Genomic DNA, 22,942 nt, shown 5'->3' on the forward strand with positions numbered 1-22,942 from the left:
AGCCATAGTGTACCCATGGCTACTGATAAAGTTCATTTACGCCACTGTAATTTTTACGAATTTCAACAAGGAAGAAATGCTACAGAAGCATATCTGTCGCATCCACCATATCCCCTGGACTTAGCACCCTCTGATTATCACTTGTTTTTGTCCTTACAAAATTTTTTGAAGGGCAAAAAATTCAAAAATGAAGAAGATATCAAACAAGCACTGGTTCAATTTTTCGCATCAAAAGATAAAACATTTTTCAAAAATGGGATATACAAATTGCCCTCATGCTGGCAAGAAATCATTAATAATAATGGCAATTATATTATTTAATAAAGTTTATTGACAGTAAGAAAAATTTGTATTTTGTTCTATTCCAACAACGAACAGAACTTTCCAGTAGACCTTATATATACCAAATATACCATCCTTCCATTTAAAATTTTATAATTCATAAACAAAACACAAAAAATACTTTATTATAAAGATACTTACTTGATGAAAGTTATAGGTAAGGATCATCTCATAAAGTTGACGATTATTTGGCAAAATGTCTCTTGATCCTAAAGGTTTGGTTTTTGCACTCAGTGGGCTATAATTAGAAAACCGCATAAGTGATTTGATTCAAGAATTCATTTAATGAGACAAAACTATAATCAACAAAATCTATAATATATCACAAGTGACAAATAAACATTCCTAAACACTGTCTTTTTCAGTGTATTATATAATATTTAAATCATTAACTTACCTAATTCTTTACTGACTGAACCATAGCAATACATAGTTTAAATTTTGCAATATTATAAAGGTAATTGTTTCATGATAAAAACATTTTCAAAAGTCAACTAATATTTTTTTGTGTGTGTGGCAGAGACAGAGAGTCAGAGAGACGAACAGATAGGGACAGACAGAAAGGGAGAGAGATGAGAAACATCAATTCTTCGCTGAGGTTCCTTAGTTGTTCATTGATTGATTTCTCATATGTGCCTTGACCAGGGGGCTACAGCAGACCGAGTGACCCCTTGCTCGAGCCAGCGACCTTGGGTCCAAGCTGGTGAGCCTTGCTCAAACCTGATGAGTCCACGCTCAAGCTGGCGACCTCGGGGTCTCGAACTTGAGTTCTCTGCATCCCAGTTCAACGCTCTATCCACTGCGCCATCACCTGGTCAGGCAAAAGTCAACTAATACTGTTGAAAGACAAATGCAACTGCAAAAGGTGCTCTCTCCTCACAGGATGGGTCCTGCCAGGAGCACTAAAAATTTCTCATACATGTTCTTTAACACTAGAAGCCACTCACTGCTGGGGTTGCCTCTCAGAGACTTACCAGGGTTCCTAGTCTAGAGTGTCATAACTGGATTTTTATCTCCAACATTCAGATGGATTTAGGAAAATGACTCTCTCTTCAAAGAGTATAAAACTTTGGGTAGCTCAGTTAGTTACAGCATTGAGAATAAGCTAAGTTTGTGGGTTCAATCCCTAGTCAGGGCACATACAAGAATTGACCAATGAATTAATGCATATATAAGTGGAATAATAAATTGATGTTTCTCTCTTAAAAGAAAAAAAACAGAGTGTAAAAGACCCCCCCCCCCCCCACGTCAGCACTCAACCTTTGTAGCCCTAAAGCATTAATGATACCGTAGTGTTTGGACCCAGCTCTTCAGAGTTATGCAGGGAGCCAGATCTTCATACTTCAAGGAGGACTGAACATCAAAACGGTTTATTCCTTCCGATGCATGCTATGAGGGATATTTATAAAATCAGTTTCTCAAATTTTATTTAAAACAAACTGTATTTTAAAACAATATGTAGAACTAAAGTAAATGTTTAATGCAAAGTTTAGAGTCACCCATGAACTGGACTGCTCCTAAATCACTTGTGGTTATTTTCAGAACTACAAGTCATCTCCCTATTGAACTTTAAATCCAACCAAGAGATTATTTTTCAGTAACAGAAGAAATAAATAACATTAAAGATAATGAAAACGTGGAACTCACAATGTTTAACTGAGGAGCAGTACACACTATGCCATGGAAAGAAATGGTGTAATCAATATTGACATCACTAAGGCTTGCCCACCAACGAGCAATGCAAAATTCAATCGCTTTCCCATTCTGCAAAGAAAAATATATTATAAGTGTATAAATAATCTTTGTTCTTAATTCATTTCAAATTATGGAATATAAACAGTCTGTTTCAAAGTAATTCTATGCTTTCAATCTTATCCTATTTGTACAGCAAGAAAACACATATAATTTTAATCAGCTATACTTGCAGTTATGCAAATTATAGTTACATGGATATAGTGTAGGTATTTAAATTCACATAGTTATTTACTCTAATCCTTCACTGTTTGTCCTAATACCTGAGACGGCCTTTGAAGCCATATACGATAAAATGATTAAAGAAAAATGGAATAAAAACCTATAACCAAAGTAAAAAAATCCAGAAGAAGACGGGAGGAAGGGTAGTGCTGCTTTATAAGGCATTCAATAGCCGCAGCTAAGTTTCAGGCTCAGAGCTGCCTGGCAACCAAAGCAACATGAAATAATGGTCACTATATCTTTCCCCCTATTATAATAATGAAAACCCAAAACTGTTCCTAGTTCTCAATTTTAGATTAAATTTTCTAGAAATCAGTACATTAGGAAATTTAAAGATGAGTCATAACACTGATACACAATGAACACTATTCACGTGAAAGTATCAGAATCGTTAAATATAGGAAAGATCATATGAGCAAATAAAAGCATAATGTAGCAAGTTTAAGAAAGAACGTCAGTACATTCACCTTCTGTGGGGAAAGATCTAGTCATTATTTCTAACACTACAGGTAAGAATGGGATCTGCCATGTTTGAAGTAACTCCTGTAGGAAGCAGTAGCAGTTTCACCTAGAAAGCAAATTAGCCTCATGGATTCTCTACAACAGGGCAGTAACAAAACAACTTAAGTGATGTGTAGAACCATCTTAAATAAGAAAATAATCTACTGTGGGATGAGGAAACTGTATCAGTCAGGGTCCACAGTGCAAGACGCCAGTTTCTATCAGACCAGCACTTTCCTTTGACTAAATTATTTGAGTTAAAAAGAGGTTAATATTTACCTTGGACTTGGTCTCAAGTATTCTAGTTAGACTATCTATCTTCCTACTTCACCTATTTGGCATTAACAAATAAACTGAAATAAACTGCAAAATGAAATTCAAATACTTAATCCATACCAAAAATGGAAAAAAATTTAGTATTTCAAACTATTAATTAAAACTTACTAAGACAGGAAAAGCTTCAGTTAGTGTTCCTTTCTCTGGAAGGGAACAAAACTTATAGAATTCATGGCTCCGATATGCTCTCTGCTTCACGAGCTGTACTGCATGAAGAACAAACTTGGCCGACACCTCAGAGGAACATGAACACACTGTAACTTCTAAAATGAAAAAGAAGAAAAATTTTAAACTGATAAGATTGAAAGTGGGCATAAAATGATTTTAAGAATGCCTACTTATTAGGAAATAATATATTAATAATAAAATGATACATTTAAATGAAATCGGCATATTTCCTTAAAAACAAAGAATCAAGAGAGTATTAAAGCAGAAGATTTAGCTATGGAAAATAAATAAATCAATATTAAAATAAACAACCACTATGCTGCAAACACCATGAAAGAGCAAACTTTCCATAACTAACCTAATCAGGTACCTTTTAAAATCCTTCTCTCCTTTACTAAGCTCCACCTTTCCTCTTGCTTTAGCCAAAAGCCAAGCAATTCCTGATAAAGAGGATTTTAATTTTAGAAACCTCTATTTGTCATAATGCTTAAATTCCATTAGTACCTATTTCTTCTACTTCATTGATAACTTTTCCTAGTCTTTCCCCCTTGGTTTATTTGCGCTTTGGTTTGCTTCTAGAAGGGATAATGTCAGAATTACCTATGCTTAGCTTTATTCTGTGACAGAGATGGAGGTAAGCCCAAATCACTGTGAAGCAAGATCAGCAGTTTATCTACTGAATACTCAACTGTAATACAAAGACCGAAGCAAGCCTTAATTCTCTGGCTCACAGGGTCAAGTTGGTACAGAGCTCTGTGAATCTAATGAATTGCCAAGAATACAAAAATCTAGTGTTAAAACAATATTTCTAATTATTTAAATATTTTTTTAAATTTTTTTTAAAAAATGTTTAATTTTTTTTTTTTTACAGAGACAGAGAGAGAGTCAGAGAGAGGGATAGACAGGGACAGACAGACAGGAACAGAGAGATGAGAAGCATCAATCTTAGTTTTTCGTTATGCATTGCAACACCTTAATTGTTCATTGATTGCCTTCTCCTATGTGTCTTGACCACGGGCCTTCAGCAGACTTAGTAACCCCTTGCTCGAGCCAGTGACGTTGGGCTCAAGCTGGTGACCTCGGGGTCGCGAACCTGGGTTTTCTGCATCCCAGTCCGACGCTCTATCTACTGTACCACCGCCCGGTCAGACCAATATTTCTAATTATTTGAGGTAAGAATCAGCTGTAGTGGCCCTGGCCGGTTGGCTCAGCGGTAGAGCGTCGGCCTAGCGTGCGGAGGACCCGGGTTCGATTCCCGGCCAGGGCACACAGGAGAAGCGTCCATTTGCTTCTCCACCCCTCCGCCGCGCTTTCCTCTCTGTCTCTCTCGTCCCCTCCCGCAGCCAAGGCTCCATTGGAGCAAAGATGGCCCGGGCGCTGGGGATGGCTCTGTGGCCTCTGCCTCAGGCGCTAGAGTGGCTCTGGTCGCAAAATGGCGACGCCCAGGATGGGCAGAGCAACGCCCCCCTGGTGGGCAGAGCATCGCCCCTGGTGGGCGTGCCGGGTGGATCCCGGTCGGGCGCATGCGGGAGTCTGTCTGACTGTCTCTCCCTGTTTCCAGCTTCAGAAAAATGGAAAAGAAAAAAAAAAAAAAAAAAAAAAAAAAGAATCAGCTGTAGTATTTTTCTTGTCTTTTTGACCCTCTCTTAGCCCCTCCCAACTGAAATAAAATGAACAAATAACATTGTGTAAGTTTAAGATATACAATGTTGACAATCTGATATAGGTATACACTGTGAAATGTTCACAACAATAAGGTTAGTTACCACATACATCACTTCACAGAGTTACCAATTCTTTCAAAATGTGAACATTAAAAATCGATTCTCTCCCAACTCAGGTTTCCATGGAGATCTGACATACACCTCCCCCTACTGAAGATGTGAAAACATCCTGCCCTCAGAGAGAGTAACTGGCAGATCAGGCCTTCGGAGTCTCAGGTTATACCGACCACATTCCTGGATACAGTTTTAAATAAGCCCCCTGCTGAGAGCCATACAGAGAATATGACCTGTTAAGAAAACTGAGAAGAAACAAACAAATCAAGACTTCAAAGCAGCTCTACCAGAAAAGCCAAATCCGACAGTGGATTACAAATAACAGCTGATGCCACCCCAAGAAGACCTAGAAATAACACAACTAAAAACTAGAGGCAGACAACACCAACCCTAGACTCAACCAGCTCCACAAACAATACACTCAAACACACAGACATAATGAGAAGACAGAGAAGTACAATCGAAATAAAACCACAAGAGAAACCTCCAGGAAATGAATTGAATGATATGGAAATAACCAAAATTCTGGATGCAGAGTTTAAAATAATGATTGTAAAGATGCTTAGGGATCTTAGAACAACAATGGATGGTCATTAAAAACACCTAAATAAAGATAGTAAGTATAAAAAAGGACATTGAAATATTAAAAAAGAATCAGTTGGAGATGACAAATACAATATCAGAAATAAAGACCATAATGGAAGGAATTAAAAACAGGATGGATGAAGCTAAGGATCGAATCAGCGAGTTGGAGGACATGTGAGTTGAATAAAGGCATGGAAGCAGAGCAGAAAAAAGAGACTCAAAAAGTCTGAGGAAACTCTTAGAAAGCTCTGTGACAACATGAAGAGAAATAACATCCGCATCATAGGGGTTCCTGAAGAAGAAGAGAAAGAACAAGGGATAGAGACTTTGTTCAATCATGTCATAGCTGAAAACTTCCCTCAATTAATGCAGGAAAATCTCTCACAAGTTCAAGAAGCACAGAGAACTCCAAAAAGAGAAACCCAAAGAAATCTACACCAAGACACATTATAATTAAAATACAAAAGCTAAGTAATAAAGAGAAAATATTAAAAGCAGCTAAAGAAAACAAGGTTATCCCACCTACAAAGGAGCCCCCATAAGGATGACATCCGACTTCTCAACAGAAACGCTTGAGGCCAGAGTGGAATGGCAAGAAATATTCAAAGTAATGCAGAACAAGAGTCTACAACCAAGACTACTTTATCCAGCAAGGCTATCATTTATAATTGAAGGAGAAATAAAAAGCTTCCCAGACAAAAGAAAACAAAAAACCTCAAGGAATTCATTACAACCAAACCAATGCTGCAGGAAATGTTAAGGGGCCTGTTCTAAACACATCAAAGTGGGAAAAGAATATAGCAAAAGAGGAATACAGCTTTAAAGAATAAAATGGCAATAAACAACTACATATCAATAATAACCTTAAATGTAAATGGATTAAATGATACAATCAAAAGACATAGGGTAGCTGCATGGATAAGAAAATAGGACCCATACATATGCTGTCTATAAGAGATATACCTTAAAACAAAGATGCACATAGACTGAAGGTAAAAGGATGGAAAAAAATTTTTCATGCAAATGGAAATGAAAGGAAAGCTGGGGTAGCAATACTTTTATCAGACAAAATGGACTTTAAAACAGAGGCTATAGTAAAAGATAAAGGAGGCCACTACATAATGATAAAGGGAGCAATCCAACAGAAAAATATAACTATTATAAATATCTATGCACCTAATATAGGAGCAGCTAAATATCATATATATGGCAGACTTTGATGGATATAAAGGGCGAGATCAACAGCAAAACTATAATAATAGAGGATTTCAATACCCCACTAACATCACTAGATAGATCCACAAGAAAGAAAATTAACAAACAAATAGCAGACTTAAAGGACACACTAGATCAATTGGATTTAATAGATATCTTAAGAACCTTTCACTTGCCCTGGCCAGTTGGCTCAGCGGTAGAGTGTCGGCCTGGCGTGCAGGGGACCTGGGTTCGATTCCTGGCCAGGGCACATAGGAGAAGCGCCCATTTGCTTCTCCACCCCCTCACCCCCCTCCTTCCTCTCTGTCTCTCTCTTCCCCTCCCGCAGCCAAGGCTCCATTGGAGCAAAGATGGCCCGGGCACTGTGGATGGCTCCTTGGCCTCTGCCCCAGGCACTAGAGTGGCTCTGGTCACGGCAGAGCGACGCCCCGGAGGGGCAGAGCATCGCCCCCTGGTGGGCAGAAAGTTGCCCCTGGTGGGCGTGCCGGGTGGATCCCGGTTGGGCGCATGTGGGAGTCTGTCTGACTGTCTCTCCCCGTTTCCAGCTTCAGAAAAGAAAAAAAAAAAAAGAAAAAAAAAAAGAAAGAAAGAAAGAAAAAAGAACCTTTCACCCTAAAGCAGGAGAATATACATTCCTTTCAAGTGCTAATGGTACATTCTCTAGGATAGACCACATGTTAGGGCACAAAAGTGGTTTCAACAAATTTAAGAAGATTGAAATCATATCAAGCACTTTCTCTGATCACAATGGCACGAAACTAGCAATCAACCACAACAGAAAAACTCAAAAATTCTCAAACACATAGAAACTAAATAGCAGGTTGTTAAATAATGAATGGATTAACAATGAGATCAACGAAGAAATAAAAAAATTCCTAGAAATGAAGGAAAACGAGCATACAACAATTCAAAATTTGTGGGACACAGCAAAAGCAGTACTAAGAGGGAAGTTCATAGCACTATAGGCACACTTTAAGAAGCTAGAAAAAGCTCAAGTAAACAACTTAACCCTGTATCTAAAAGAACTAGAAAGAGAGCAGCAAGTAAAGCCCAAATGTAGTAGAAGGAAGAAAATAATAAAGATCAGAACAAAAATAAATGACATAGAGGCTAAAGAAACAATACAGAAGATCAGTGAAATCAGGAGCTGGTTCTTTGAAAAGGAAAACAAGACTGTTGAACCTTTAACTAGACTCACCAAGAAAAAAAGAGAGAGGACTCAAATAATATTAGAAATGAGAGTGGAGAAATAACAACTGACACAACAGAAATACAAAATATTGTAAGAAAATACTATGAAGAACTGTATGCCAAAAACTTAGACAACCTATATGAAATGGATAAATTCCTTGAAACATACAATCTTCCAAAAGTCAATCTGGAAGAATCAGAAAACTTAAACAGACAGATTATAACAAACGAGATTGAAAGAGTTATCAAAACACTCCCAACAAAGAAGAGTCCTGGGCCTGATGGCTACACAAGTGAATTCTACCAAATATTCAAAGAAGAACTAACTCCTATCCTTTGTCAAGCTATTTCAAAAAATTCAAGATAAAGGAAGACTTCCAAGCTCCTTTTAGGAGGAGAGCATAATTCTGATTCCAAAACCAGGCAAAGACAACACAAAAAAAGAAAACTATAGGCCAATATCCCTAATAAATTTAGATGCAAAAATCCTCAACAAAATATTAGCAAACTGGATCCAGCAATATATGAAAAAAATTATACACCATGATCAAGTGGAATTTATTCTCAGGAGGCAAGGCTGGTACAATATTCACAAATCAATCAATGTGATTCATCACATAAACAAAAGGAAGGAGAAAAACTACATAATTTCAATAGATGCAGAAAAAGCATTTGATAAAATCCAGCACCCATTCATGATCAAAACTCTCAGCAAAGTGGGAATACAGGGAACATACCTCAACATGATAAAGGCCATCTATGACAAACCCACAGCCAACACCATACTCAATGGGCAAAAATTAAAAGCAATCCCCTTAAGATCAGGAACAAGGCAGGGGTGCCCCCTTTCACCACTCTTATTCAACATAGTCCTAGAAGTCCTAGCCACAGCATTCAGACAAGAAGTAGAAATAAAAGGCATTCAAATTTGAAAATAAGAAGTAAAACTATCATTATTTGTGGATGACATGATATTGTATAGAGAAAACCCTAAAGTTGCAGTCAAAAAACTACTGGACTTGATAAATGAATTCAGCAAAGTGGTAGGATATAAAATTAATATTCAGAAATCAGAGGCATTTTTATACACCAACAATGAAAGTCAGAAAGAGAAATTAAGGAAACAATCCCCTTCACTATTGCAACCACAAAAATAAAGTACCTAGAAGTAAATTTAACCAAGGAGATTAAAAACTAGTACTTGGAGAATTATAAAACACTGATGAAAGAAATCAGGGAAGATACAAGTAAGTGGAAGCATATACCATGCTCATGGTTAGGAAGAATAAACATCATTAAAATGTCTATATTACCCAAAGCAATTTATAAATTGAATGCAATACCAAATAAAATACCAATGACATACTTCAAAGATATAGTACACATATTCCAAAAATTTATATGGAACCAAAAAAGAACATGAATAGCTTCAGTAATCTTGAAAAGAAAGAATAAAGCGGGAGGTATCACACTTCCCAATATCAAGTTATACTACAAGGCCATTGTACTCAAAATAGTCTGGTACTGGCATAAGAACAGGCATATAGATCAATGGAACAGAACAGAGAACCCAGAAATAAACCCACAGCTTTATGGACAACTGATATTTGACAAAGGAGGTAAGAGCATACAATGGAGTAAAGACAGCCTCTTTAATAAATGGTGTTGGGAAAATTGGACATCTTCCTGCAAAAAAATGAAACTAGACAACCAACTTACACCATTCACAAAAACAAACTCAAAATGGATAAAAGACTTAAACGTAAGCCGTGAAACCATAAGCATCTTAGAAGAAAACATAGGCAGTAAGCTGTCCGACATCTCTGCAGCAATATATTTGCTGATTTATCTCCACGGGCAAGTGAAATATAAGACAGAAGAAACAAATGGGACTATATCAAACTAAAAAGCTTTTGTACAGCTAAGGACAATAAGAACAGAATAAAAAGACAAACTACACAATAGGAGAACATATTCGACAATACGTCTGATAAGGGGTTAATAACCAAAATTTGTAAAGAATTTGTAAAACTCAACAACAGGAAGACAAACAATCCAATCCAAAAATGGGCAAAAGAAATGAATAGACACTTGTCCAAAGAGGACATACAGATGGCCAATAGGTATATGAAAAAATGTTCAACATCACTAATCATTAGAGAAATGCAAATTAAAACCACAATGAGATATCACCTCACACCAGTCAGAATAGTGCTCATCAACAAAACAACACAGAATAAGTGCTGGCAAGGATGTGGAGAAAAGGGAACCTTCCTGTACTGCTGGTGGGAATGCAGACCGGTGCAGCACTGTGGAAAACAGTATGGAGATTCCTGAAAAAATTAAAAATCGAACTGCCTTTTGACCCAGCTATCCCACTTTTAGGAATATACCCCAAGAACACCATAGAACTGTTCCAGAAGGAGAAATGCACCCCCATGTTTATGGCAGCATTGTTCACAGTAGCAAAAATCTGGAAACAACCCAAGTGTCCGTCAGTGGACGAGTGGATTAAAAAGCTTTGGTACATATATACTATGGAATACTACTCAGCCATAAGAAATGATGACATCGGATCATTTACAATAACATGGATGGACCTTAATAACAGTATACTGAGTGAAATAAGTAAATCAGAAAAACTAAGAACTATATGAATCCATACATAGATGGGACATAAAAATGAGACTCAGAGACATGGACAAGAATGTGATGGTAAGGGGGGGGAGTGGGTGGGGGGAGGTGAGGGGCACAAAGAAAAACAGATAGAAGGTGATGAAAGACAATTTGACTTTGGGTGAGGGGTATGCATCATAATCAAATGTCAAAATATTCTGAAGATGTTTTCTCTGAACACAGGTACCCTGATTTATCAATGTCACCGCATTAAAATTAATAAATAAAAAAAATAAATGAGAAAAAAAATAAAATCAATTCTCTCAGCAAATTTCAAAAATATTTGATACAATACAGTATTGTTAACTATAGTCACCATGTTGGACATTAAATGCCTTGAATTTACTTCTACCTGAAAGTTTGTACTCTTTGGCCAACATCTCCTCATTTCCTGTACCGCAGTAGTATGCATACATTTCTAATCTACAACTGTTAAAAGTTCTAAATCCACTTCTATTCTCGATCATCTGATATACTTTTACTAAAAAAAAAAAAGAACTTAATTATTTTCAACACCAAACTATACAAATCATAATTAGGACATCATCATTATTGCCATTTACCATTAAAAAGATTTCATATTCAATATTAACCTCAGATTTTTATTCTTTAAAATGAATAGTGTATATTTTATCAGAGCTTAACGTTAGATAACTACAAGGGGCTCTGTGTGCATGCACGGCAGCCCAGAGCTATTCAACAATGCAACTCTGGCTGTAATCGTTAACAGGTCAGGCTTTATTCTAAACTAAGTTAAAATCTTGAATATTAAAAGATCTTAAGATGGCCTAGATGATAAGATGCATAAGCCAATGCAAAATAGTACTCGATCTTTAAACTGTTTTGAAACCTAACAGCAAAACTAGAGTGCCAGATACAGTACTGTTATGAGAAAAAGATGTATTACAGATACATAAATTTTATGTAATCATAACCATAAAAGATATAGAATGTACATAAAGTTAAGTGGTCAAGACAGACTTTAATTTTACTTACCAGCCCATGTTGCACCCTCAGGAACCTCAATAAAATGCCTTCGAATTTGACCAGGTTTAAAATGTACATCTGTAAAGGCTAAATCATAATGTGATGATTCATTTACTCTGAAAATTAATAAAATATAATGATTAAATGTGATACTCATTAAAAACAGCATTAAATTATAAGCTCACTAGTACTCTAGATTTTAATAGTTCATTAGAAATACTTAATAGCTGTTTACAAAATAGGATGTATAATACAATCTCATTTTTGCAACGTGTTAGCAGAGATAAACTATGGCTAGCCCAGTAGAGATTTTTCTACTTTTTACTTGTCTGCGCTATAATCTGTAAGATACACATACACATTCACATACTATAACAAGATCACTTTTCTCATTAAAGGAATTGTGTTACATTCACAGGATTTTCTATTTACCAGAACCTGGGCTATAGTAGGTTATAAACATTAAAGTCAAAGGTAATATTTTATGTCACTGATACCAACTGTAGCTCTGAGAAGGGTATTAAATAAATACTGTAGCTTTAAAATTCTTCCATACCCTAATGACACAGTAAAGAAAGAAACTACTTTCATAACATTTTTATATTAAGTCAATGAAACATAAAGGTCAACTGTATAATTACTCTCTATGAAAACTTCAAGTATATGCTAAGGACAAACTCTAGTCAGTGTTAAAAAAATTAAATGACATCTTAAAATATATAAGGCACTGTTATTAGGAGTTACAAATACAACAATGAATGTTTTCCTTTGCAATACACAATCTAGATGGGACAGAAAAACCACCTGAGACACTGAATGTAATATGCTCTAGGTAGAAAGTGTCAGGACAAACGAGATCTGATTCATGCAGAGGACCAGGGAAAGCTCCCTGATGGAGGTGATGTCTCAGCTGACTCCTAAATCGTACACAGTACCTTGACTGAACTCCTGCTGGACTTCTAGGAAACATAAGGCCGAGAAATTAACTGTCCTGCAATTTTTCACGTGTATATCACTTTCTATCTACTCAATTTCATCCTATGTTTCCTAAGGGCTGAGACTTATTGCACACTTAATATATATTTACCAGCGTAACTCTATAGAAACTGTTAACTTGGAACTTTCTATTGTTTCCAATACTTGCATAACCTCAATCTTGTCCTTCATCTATTAAACAATTTGTTTCGTAAATTCTGTATATTGGGCTCCATATAGGAACATGTAAATACAATCCCAGTGATACAGTAAGATACAGTGTCTTCAGTGGGCTCAGAGTCAAACCTGGTAAAGTAAATAAAAAATGACAATATAGTTGCTGAAGTCTGTGCTACAGGAATGTAAAAAGCACTAGGAAGCAGTAAGAGGGGACTCCCTCCACCTGGGTATGACCAGGAGTGTTCCTGGTCATAAAGTTAAAAGACAAGAAACTGAAGAAATCCGCTGTGCAAATGCACCCCGTCCTGAGGAATCCGCATCTGTGACCTCGTGAAAATGTATAATTTGGTGTGCAAATGACAGGAAGCATTGGCTTGTAAAGGATTCTTGTTTGCTATTTTAAGGTACATGACTTGATCCTTGATCATGCTACTGATGTATTTAAACAGGAAGCAATATGATCAGATTTGAGCTCCTTGGTTCCAGGTAGAAGACAAGATGGAAAACAATGAGCCTGAAAACTGCAGGTGACTGAACAGTGGAAGACCGGGAGAAAATAGTAATCCCAGAGACAAAGGGATTAAAATGGAGTGGGGGGGATAGAAGAGGGTGAAGTCGTATTATCAAATATTGCAGAGGGATTGGGCAGGGTGAAGGCTCAAATGTCCTCTGAATCAGGCACTTAGAAGGCATCCTGGAGGAAAGCATTTTCAGGGCAGGGCCAGGGCAGAGAATAGAGGGCATCACTAATTCTCACAGGCAACAGGGGTAACATGACTATGTGCCATTCTGAACTTTGAGCAAGAAGCAGAACTAAAGCCTGATTATCTGGTTCTTGCTTATTAATTCTTTAGAAGTTCATGTTATTTCCATAAATAGCCATTACAAAATTAGTTGACCCTTGAACAATGTGAGGGGTTATGAGCACTGATTCCCCAAAACTAAGCTGTCCCTCAGCATCCACAGGGAATTGGTTCCAGACAACCAATGGATACCAAAATCTGCAGATGCTTAAGCCCCCTGTATAAAATGGTGTAGATCAGTGAAGAGCCACCCTCATGTGTGCAGTCCAACCCAGGTCGTTCAAGGGTCAACTGCTATTGTACATGTAACAGTGAGCTATTGGTACCTTGTTACTTACTTTGCTGCTATAACTGCTGTGATTGGAACTCTGAACAGAGGACCTGCATTAGGGGATGCTATATCATAGCCACATACCTTAAAAACAGAATGTTAAGTTTCAGTATCCATAAACAAACTTTTAACAGAGGAAATAAAAGCGTAATCTATTTACAGAATAAATTAATCTATTATTAAAATTTAAAGGTCTGAAGCTTGTGCTGACATCAATTTTCTGATGTCAGGCCACACATTTAATGTCAAATGGCCTAAACCAGGGGTCCCCAAACTACGGCCTGCGGGCCACATGTGGCCCCCTGAGGCCATTTATCCGGCCCGCTGCACTTCCAGAAGGGGCACCACCATCTCATTAGCCAAAAGCAGGCCCATAGTTCCCATTGAAATACTGGTCAGTTTGTTGATTTAAATTTACTTGTTCTTTATTTTAAATATTGTATTTGTTCCCGTTTTGTTTTTTTACTTTAAAATAAGATATGTGCAGTGTGCATAGGGATTTGTTCATAGGTTTTTTTTATAGTCTGGCCCTCCAACGGTCTGAGGGACAGTGAACTGGCCCCCTGTGTAAAAAGTTTGGAGACCCCTGGCCTAAACAAATACATGCAGGATAACCCTTGACTAATTCAGACAAAGAGGGAAAAGGACTGCCACACACAGTATTTTTAAACATTTTTAAAGGTCAAGAAGTACCAAAAAAAAAAAAAAAAAAAAGAAAAGAATATATGCCAATACCTCTGTATAATGTAATCCTTCTCTTAAGCCCCTGGGGTCCACACGTATGTTTATGTGTCTACATTGATTCATGAGTTCCAGGTGGCTAGGACACTGAACCCAAGATGAATTTGAAGTTAAAGCTAAATGAAGCTGGAGGGATATTTTTTCAGAGTTTTCTGGCATTAAAAAGACCAAAAACTAAAGATTAGTACATTTAAAAATGTTCTATTTTCTCTCAAAAAAATTTAGCAAATTTGTAAAAGGCATAAGCTTCCAAAATGCAGTTTTAATTAAACATCACACTCTTCCTTATGCTTCAGTACACCTGTGATCTAGTCGCACTTTCACTCAGCACCGCTACAGCCTTACTATGAGGGGCTTCTGTGGACAGGTCTCACTACTGTATGTGGACGACAGCATCTGACCAACACGAAGACTGCCAAGATACACAGCGATGCCTCGCTCACCCCTCACTGAGCTGAGGCTCTCTGGGCTGCTTCCACTTCCCATTCTCCAACTGAAAAGTCTGTCTTATACCCAAGCAGTAAAAGTGGGAAAAAGAAATATGATGTTGTATATTCTACAAATATAAATGTAGGTCACTAAAGGCCAAGTCTGCTATTCCCTTGATAGTCAGAATGCTAACTGAATTGACACAGTACTGAAATCCCTAAGTGCAATCATCTTTCCCCTAAAATCTGTAAGATTTAAAATAATATTGCCAATTCATGTTTTTTCTTTAGAACATTAGCCCAAACAGCATTTCTCTATTATGATACTATTCATTCAAACCACATATTGGCTTACCATTTATTACTTACCAGTATTTTCTGGAAACACAGGTTCAATGCCAACACCATGATCTGAAGGTGCTGCCACCTGAACAGGATCTCGGAGGTAGATGCCACGGTTATTTCCAATGGTAACAGTGAAACCTAATTTATTAGCAAATGATGTATTCTGAACGAGGTAGTCATAGGCTTTATCAACCTAATTAAAAGAACAGAAAGAGTAAGATATAAAGAGTTAGGTCAAGAAAATACTTTATTGCAAGTTACTAATTTGATTTCACTTGTGGCAAAGTACAAGCAAAAAGTTAGTTTCTATATTCAGCTTTCTAAAGTTAAGAGGACAATTCTACCTTTCTAGACAAATTACTAGTCTAACTACTCGACTCACCTTCCCCTCCACTTTCTTCACTCACACTATTAGGAACTCTTTTATATGCCATTATGACTTACCAGTTTTTGCCTTTCACCTCTTTGCTTCTAATTTCTAGTCTCTCCGTGTCCTACATTTATTATATTTCTCTATCTTACTGCAACAAATGTGTTTTCATATTCTCTTTGCTTATAGTTTAGAGACAACTATGACGATATAACCTAAAATTAGATATACTCAATCATCAGTGTAACAGGAAATATACAGCAATAGCTAAGATATTATCTTAGTGATTTACAACACATTTATCAAACAGACAATACCTGAATAATACCATGTCCTTGGGCAAATACTTCTATGTTGTCAGCCTTCACTGCAGTGTTCTCCAGAGCTCTTCTGACCGAATGAACTGTGTAGTTAACATTATTAGCTTTCAAACCTAAAATTGAGAAAGAAAAACAAGACAAAAGCTCACTACTTGAAACATTCCTGCCTCATCAGTATAGATAACACGTACATTCCCTAGCTTTCATGTCTGGTGCTGCAATGCTCATTTTTAAATCTTAAAACAAACAAGAGAAACTGAACTAAATAGTCTGACCAAAAGCACTGGCACCACACAGACTTATTTAAGAAATATTACTATGTACCCATTATGCAATGGCATAAATGCAGGCTCTACAGAGATAATATAAATGTATGCAGCAGATACCTAAAGGCACTCAAATGACATTTGCTTTAAAACACTGCTGGTCAAATACTGGTTTGGGCAAAAGTAGGTTTACAGTTGTAAATACAGGAGTTTATTTTTGTGTTATTAATTAATTACTGTATTACTTTCCATATGAATAGCTGTAAACCTACTTTCGCTCCACCCTGTATAGTTGCTGGCAGTAGTTTTCAACATGGTTGCATGTTATATAAAAGCCAGGGAACCTAAACAATCAAAATAGATGCTGAGGCCTCACCACAAACCAATGAAACTAGCATCTTAGGGACGAGATCCCAGGAGCTCATACGGATTAAAAGCTTCCAGGGTAATGCTGGGAGCACCAGGCTGGGAATGACTGTTCTATGGGAAGAATATAGGGGCCACCAATCTGTAAACTCTACATTAATAGCTGCTGTTAAAGATTAGTATTCTTGCACTCTCCAGAGCTCAACAAACATGTAAACATGGATAATACTGTAAGAAATGAGCAAGACAAACATGGAACCATCATGGTGTTTTAAGACCAAAAAAGGTGAAGCCCTATCAGAGAAACAGACACTTGAGCCAGAAATGTAAAGTGAACAGGAGTTTGCAAGGACAAAAACCAGCAGAGAGAGCAGTTTGACCAAAAACAGGAGGCATGAGCAACCTTGAAGTATTTAGTGAACAGGACTAATAATAAAGGTAGAGAAGCTGGGGCCTTAGATTAGAGGTGGAATTGTTACCACAGTCTGGCTACCCTGACTTTGAGTCCTAGTCAATGTGAAGTCACTCTGTTTAACACTGAAGCCTCCCACACACCACCCTAGAAATTCCTACTTCCCTTTGCACTTCATTTTGTCCACAGCAATATTCATTACTAGCTAATATGTATATAAACTATTTATTTTGTTCACAGTCTGTCTCCCCCAACTATAATATAAACTCCACATAGGCAGGTACTTTTGATGTTCTGTTCACTAATTTAGCCCTAGAAATAAAATTATGCTTGACAGTCATTAACAGCCAATAAATAAATTTATTGAATAAATAGATATCCAAGTCATTATCACATAAATTACTCTCCACCTTCAACTTTAGAAAATGAAAACATGTGTCTCCAATAAGGTAAGATAAATATCCGATTATTTTTTATGGCTACTATCTAACTTTATTTTATGCTATAAACATAAAATTGTCTAGATACTTAACACCTGCTTACTTAATCTTACAAATAAATTATAGATTTTAGAACCAGTACTAAGGTAAATTATAAAATGGTACATTTAAAATCCCTTTAACTCACTTCTATCTCATTAAGAAAAGTAGTTAAACTGTAATTGAAATACATGTGGAAGAACCAAAATTCTACCATCACTTTACTGGAAATGTAGAAAAAGTACCATGTAGAGCACTAAGACACGTCCTTACCTGAAAGTATAAGGGCGATACCTCCACATGCGTTGGGAGAAGACATGGACGTCCCATTCATTAGCTGAGTTCCTCTCAATGTCCAGTTAGGAACAGAAGCAATGGCTCCTCCAGGTGCACTGATACTCACCCCCAGGGCCCCATCGGCACTGAATGAAAAGTTTGCTTACAATGGTGAAAACTGGATAAACATGAGTGTTCATAAAACGGCCACTGGTCAAATACATTGCAGTACAATATCATGGACTATTTGCAGTTATTGGAATCAGTGTAGGAGAATACTCAGTACAACTATTTTCCCATTAAATAACATTATTCTCCTTGTAAGTGGACAAAATCTGTGTATGTGTATTGGGCTTAGATGTAAAAGGTTGTCATAGTTGTAGAGGAAAAATAAATGTCACTGCTCAGACTCCTTGATGAATGAACTTTCATCTTGTCCATAATTAGTATGAGTGTCTGAAGTTTAATATAGCACTGTCCAATAAAATATGTGGGATATATGTCATTTAAAAAATTTTAAAAGCCTCATTAAAAAAGGAAAGGTAACAATTTGGTACAGTTAATTTTAATAATGTATTTTATTTAACCCAACATATCTAAAATATAATTTCAACATGTAATTGATAGCAAAAATGAGTTAATTCATATTCTTTTTGTACTAAGTCTTGAAAATCCAATGTATAGTTTGCACTTTCAGCTCATCTCCATTTAGACTGACCTGTGAGACTAGTGGCTGCTATATTGGATGGCTTAAGTCAACAGGGCTGCTTCCTTTTAGGTTTTGGCTAAGCAAGGTTTAATGAATTAAAACCTGCTGGGCTCATTATCATATTGTCAACAAACATAAGCTCTGCCCTCTGCACCCTCTCAACTGGAGGAGTGGCCACAAACTCCCCAGAAAGGATGCTGGCCTCTCCTTTCTATCATTCTTTCCCAAACAGACTAAATTATTTTTATGCTTGGATAGGAATACTAGTACAATTTGGTTTCATATTTTTATACAGAGAGCTGAAAAGAATGCAAGTCATATCTTCCTCCTGAAATGGGTTAGGGATATTGCTTTTAGTGAGTATCTTAAACCAAATATGGTGAGGTTGACCTGAAAAGACGATCATACCTAACCTCTATAATAAATTATAGATTTCAAAACCAGCACTAAGGTAAATTACAAAATGATATATTTAAAATCCATTTTATAATTCACTTTTATCTCATTAAGAAAGTGATTAAACTATGATTGAAATATATATAGAATAGCCAAAAATTTACCATCACTTTATTAGACATTTGGAAATACATTATGTAGAGCACTGAAAAATGTCATACAATATTAACAGAGTGACAAAGTACCTGAATAGTGTGATCTCCCATTTATGCAAAGAATGACTGAAAGGTCATTCATCAAAATGTCACCCAAATATATTACATACAGATAATGAGACTCAGGGTAATCTTGAATTTCTTCTTTACACCATCTATGTTGTCTAGCAATGTCCACAATGAGCATTTGGTATCTTTTTTTTTTTTTCTCCCCACCCCTATCCTGGTATCTTATTACTAGAAAAAAATAACTGGAAGAGCCATAAATTCTAACAGACTTATTTCCTATTTCTCTGTATTAATTTTCCACTAGTATAAGTGACTAATAATAAAGCACTTAATTACTGTTCTAAAAATAGGCTCTATGAAATGTAAATTAAAATTTTATTAAAATAAAAATAAAAATTTTCTAATATAAACCTTATACATTCCTTATAAAAACCTTATATAAATATTATATAAAAGTTTTTTTTTAAATAAAGCTAGTGGTATTTTTCTTATAAAATATGTAATAAAATTTCAAAACATGTTTGTGTAGACATTATTTAGTAATCTGTCTATAAGATATATGCCTTATCTCCATGTGGTTCAGGAGGCTTTGCCTATCTTATCATCTCTAACATCAGATTGCCCTGATCAGCCCAAGTAGCTGGCCTAAAACTCCACATCACTGAATAAGAACGGTTAGAAATAAGAGTCAAAGTTGACAAAGGTTGCAAACATCAGGAAGTCAAGTAAATTCTTTTTTCTGACAGCCTTCCCTGATGAAGAGCATTTAAAAAATAGACAGAATATACTCATTCAATGATAATCAGTGCTTTATATTCTAATCCTAATAATTAAACCATGTATTTGCATAAAGCCGATTCTCGCATTTCTTAGAAAAACTAGTTTAAGAACCATTATGTGCTTCATCCAAGCTTTCTCCATAATTCCTGAACTAATTTTCTTAAAATAATTACTTAAATATTCTATGCACAAATAAGGTCAACAAAGTCTGGTTTAAACATTCTTTAATACTTTGTTTTCATACTTATAAGATAAAACAATATTTTAAAATCTATTTTAGAAAAGAACAAGTTCACTAATTAATACATCTATTAACTAAATATAAAAATGTAAACTTTGCCAATTTTGACTCTTATTCTTATTCCTAGTCACTCTTATTCAGTGATGGGGAGTTTTAGGCCAGTTCGTTGGGCTGATGAGGGAACTCTATGGTATAGGTGATAATATAGGCAAAGCTTCCTAAACTACATGGAGATCCATAGCCTTAATAAACTACTGAAATAAGTTTACTTCTTAAAGAAGAAATTACCTGGAGAAGGCTAGAAAGATACTTTTGACTCACAGGATTAAATTTAGCATAACCACATTTGATCTGATCCAACCAATTTTTCTAATCTTCCAACATTCCCTTTGTTGTTCAAACCCAACTACCAGTTATTTCCCCAAAACCATTACATTGAAACCTGCTCATCTTTGGATTCATGCTAATCTTGTCATATAAAACTCCTTCTCTCTCAAAATCCTACCCATCCTTCAAGGCTAACTCCAAAACTATCTCTTCTTTGAGGGGTTCCACTCAAAGGGAAACGATTGCCCTACCTATGTAATCCCAATGTCAAAAATGGCACTGTGGGCCCTGGCAGGTTGGCTCAGCGGTAGAGCGTCGGCTGGCGTGCGGGGGGCCAGGGCACATAGGAGAAGCACCCATTTGCTTCTCCACCCCCCCCTCCTTCCTCTCTGTCTCTCTCTCTTTTTTTTTTTTCTTTTTCTTTCTTTTTTTTTTTTTTTGGTGCATGGGCCGGGAACCTCTCTGTCTCTCTCTTCCCCTCCCGCAGCCAAGGCTCCATTGGAGCAAAAGATGGCCCGGGCGCTGGGGATGGCTCCTTGGCCTCTGCCCCAGGCGATAGAGTGGCTCTGGTCGCGGCAGAGCGATGCCCCGGAAGGGGCAGAGCATCGCCCCTGGTGGGCGTGCCGGGTGGATCCTGGTCGGGCGCATGCGGGAGTCTGTCTGACTGTCTTTCCCTGTTTCCAGCTTCAGAAAAATACAAAAAAAAAAAAAAAAAAAATGGCACTGTGAACTCAGATCACAACCTATTCATTTATGGCTCGGCTAATGCAAGTAGTAAGGTATTTGCTGAATTGAATTTAAAGTCAAGTCTCTTTTAAAAAAAAATGCCAAAGAGATAAAGGGATGAATTAAAACAGGCTTTATTTTATAGAAGGTTCTGTTTATAAATCAGGACTTAATATACTTCTTGAGAAAGATAATAAGTTACTGAAATCAGAAAAATATAGTTCACAGAGAGGCTTTGGGGAACAAAAACACAAGAAATTCATTTATTGAACAGAACTTACCACTATGGATTGTACCCAAAATTCTTCAATTGGTTATAACTTCAAACACATAAACACAGGGTATGCAGGCCTATAACTGTGACAATTTACAAAAGCTTAGGGCTTTTGCTTTATCTGAATTCAAGCATCAAAAGTATTGCAAACAAGGTATTTGCTACTTTCTAAAGATAATTTAGTACTTACTGTATATTTAGAACCTCATAAATGAAGTTAAAAATTCATACTTAGAACAGTTACATGCATCTAATAATGAAATAACTATTTTACTTCTTTAATTATAAAAAAAATCTTAACCAAAACAAAAATGCTAAAATAAGTAAATACTAATACAAAGAATTGGTAAAATTACCAGTACTCTGTGCCTCACCCCAACATATAAGGTTTAATCAAGTATTTGTAATAGTCCACATGTCCTTCTCTCAACCTACCTGGGGCCTCTAGAAGACCACGTATATTGATTTGCAGGTAATTTCTCTCTTAGAGAATACTCAGCAACCATCATATCAGGTGAAACATAAGCACCAACACCTGTGGGATGGATGTCATCATTAACAAAAGGACACAAAACATGAATCTTATTCTAATCCATTATTGACTTGGCTGTGTGACCTTGGATAAATTGCTTTATCTTCCTATACCACAGCACTGTCATAAAATGGAAAAATAAAAAGACATAACAAACAAAAGTTTACTATGTACCAGACATTAAACTATATGTCTTGTTTTGGGATATAAAAATATCAGATTATGTGGATTAAAAATAATAATGTACCCAAAAGCATGTACAGGTGTAAAAGAAAAAGAGGAATGTTTCAAATCATAAAATGTAACATTTGAAAAAAAGGAAATTGGTTGGTCATTTTTATTTTTTACTTTTTATTTACTTTTTAAAATTTATTTATTGATTTGAGTGAGAGAGGAAGGGAGAGAGACAGACAGAAACCTCGATCTGTTCCAATATGTCCTCTGACCAAGGACTGAACCCGCAACTTCTGTGTATGGGATGACACTCTAACCAACTGAGCTATCTAGCCTCTGCTGATTAGTCATTTTTTAAAAAAAATTTATTTATTCATTTCAGAGAGGAGAGGGAGAGACAGAGGAGAGACAGAGAGAGAGAAGGGGGGAGGAGCTGAAAGCATCAACTCCCTTATGTGCCTTGGCCAGGCAAGCCTAAGGTTTCGAACCGGCGACCTCAGCATTTCCAGGTCGA

General features: G+C 36.5%; 1 protein-coding gene across 4 annotated transcripts in view; it reads right to left on the reverse strand.

Moving 5' to 3' along the window:
- Window positions 1-22,942, reverse strand: part of TPP2 (tripeptidyl peptidase 2) — a 90,315-nt gene that overhangs the window by 28,887 nt on the left and 38,486 nt on the right. For all 4 annotated transcript variants that reach the window (XM_066235328.1, XM_066235329.1, XM_066235327.1 and 1 more), the window contains exons 10-20: window positions 22,158-22,257; window positions 18,043-18,191; window positions 16,244-16,359; window positions 15,581-15,749; window positions 14,778-14,935; window positions 14,050-14,126; window positions 11,763-11,869; window positions 3,262-3,416; window positions 1,990-2,106; window positions 1,631-1,731; window positions 484-580 (exon numbers count right to left, since the gene is read on the reverse strand). In XM_066235328.1, the coding sequence (XP_066091425.1) occupies window positions 484-580; window positions 1,631-1,731; window positions 1,990-2,106; window positions 3,262-3,416; window positions 11,763-11,869; window positions 14,050-14,126; window positions 14,778-14,935; window positions 15,581-15,749; window positions 16,244-16,359; window positions 18,043-18,191; window positions 22,158-22,257 (1,346 nt within the window). The remainder of the gene's footprint in view (window positions 1-483; window positions 581-1,630; window positions 1,732-1,989; window positions 2,107-3,261; window positions 3,417-11,762; window positions 11,870-14,049; window positions 14,127-14,777; window positions 14,936-15,580; window positions 15,750-16,243; window positions 16,360-18,042; window positions 18,192-22,157; window positions 22,258-22,942) is intronic.

Source organism: Saccopteryx bilineata, chromosome 6 (assembly GCF_036850765.1).
Source record: "Saccopteryx bilineata isolate mSacBil1 chromosome 6, mSacBil1_pri_phased_curated, whole genome shotgun sequence".
NCBI classification, from domain to species: domain Eukaryota; kingdom Metazoa; phylum Chordata; class Mammalia; order Chiroptera; family Emballonuridae; genus Saccopteryx; species Saccopteryx bilineata.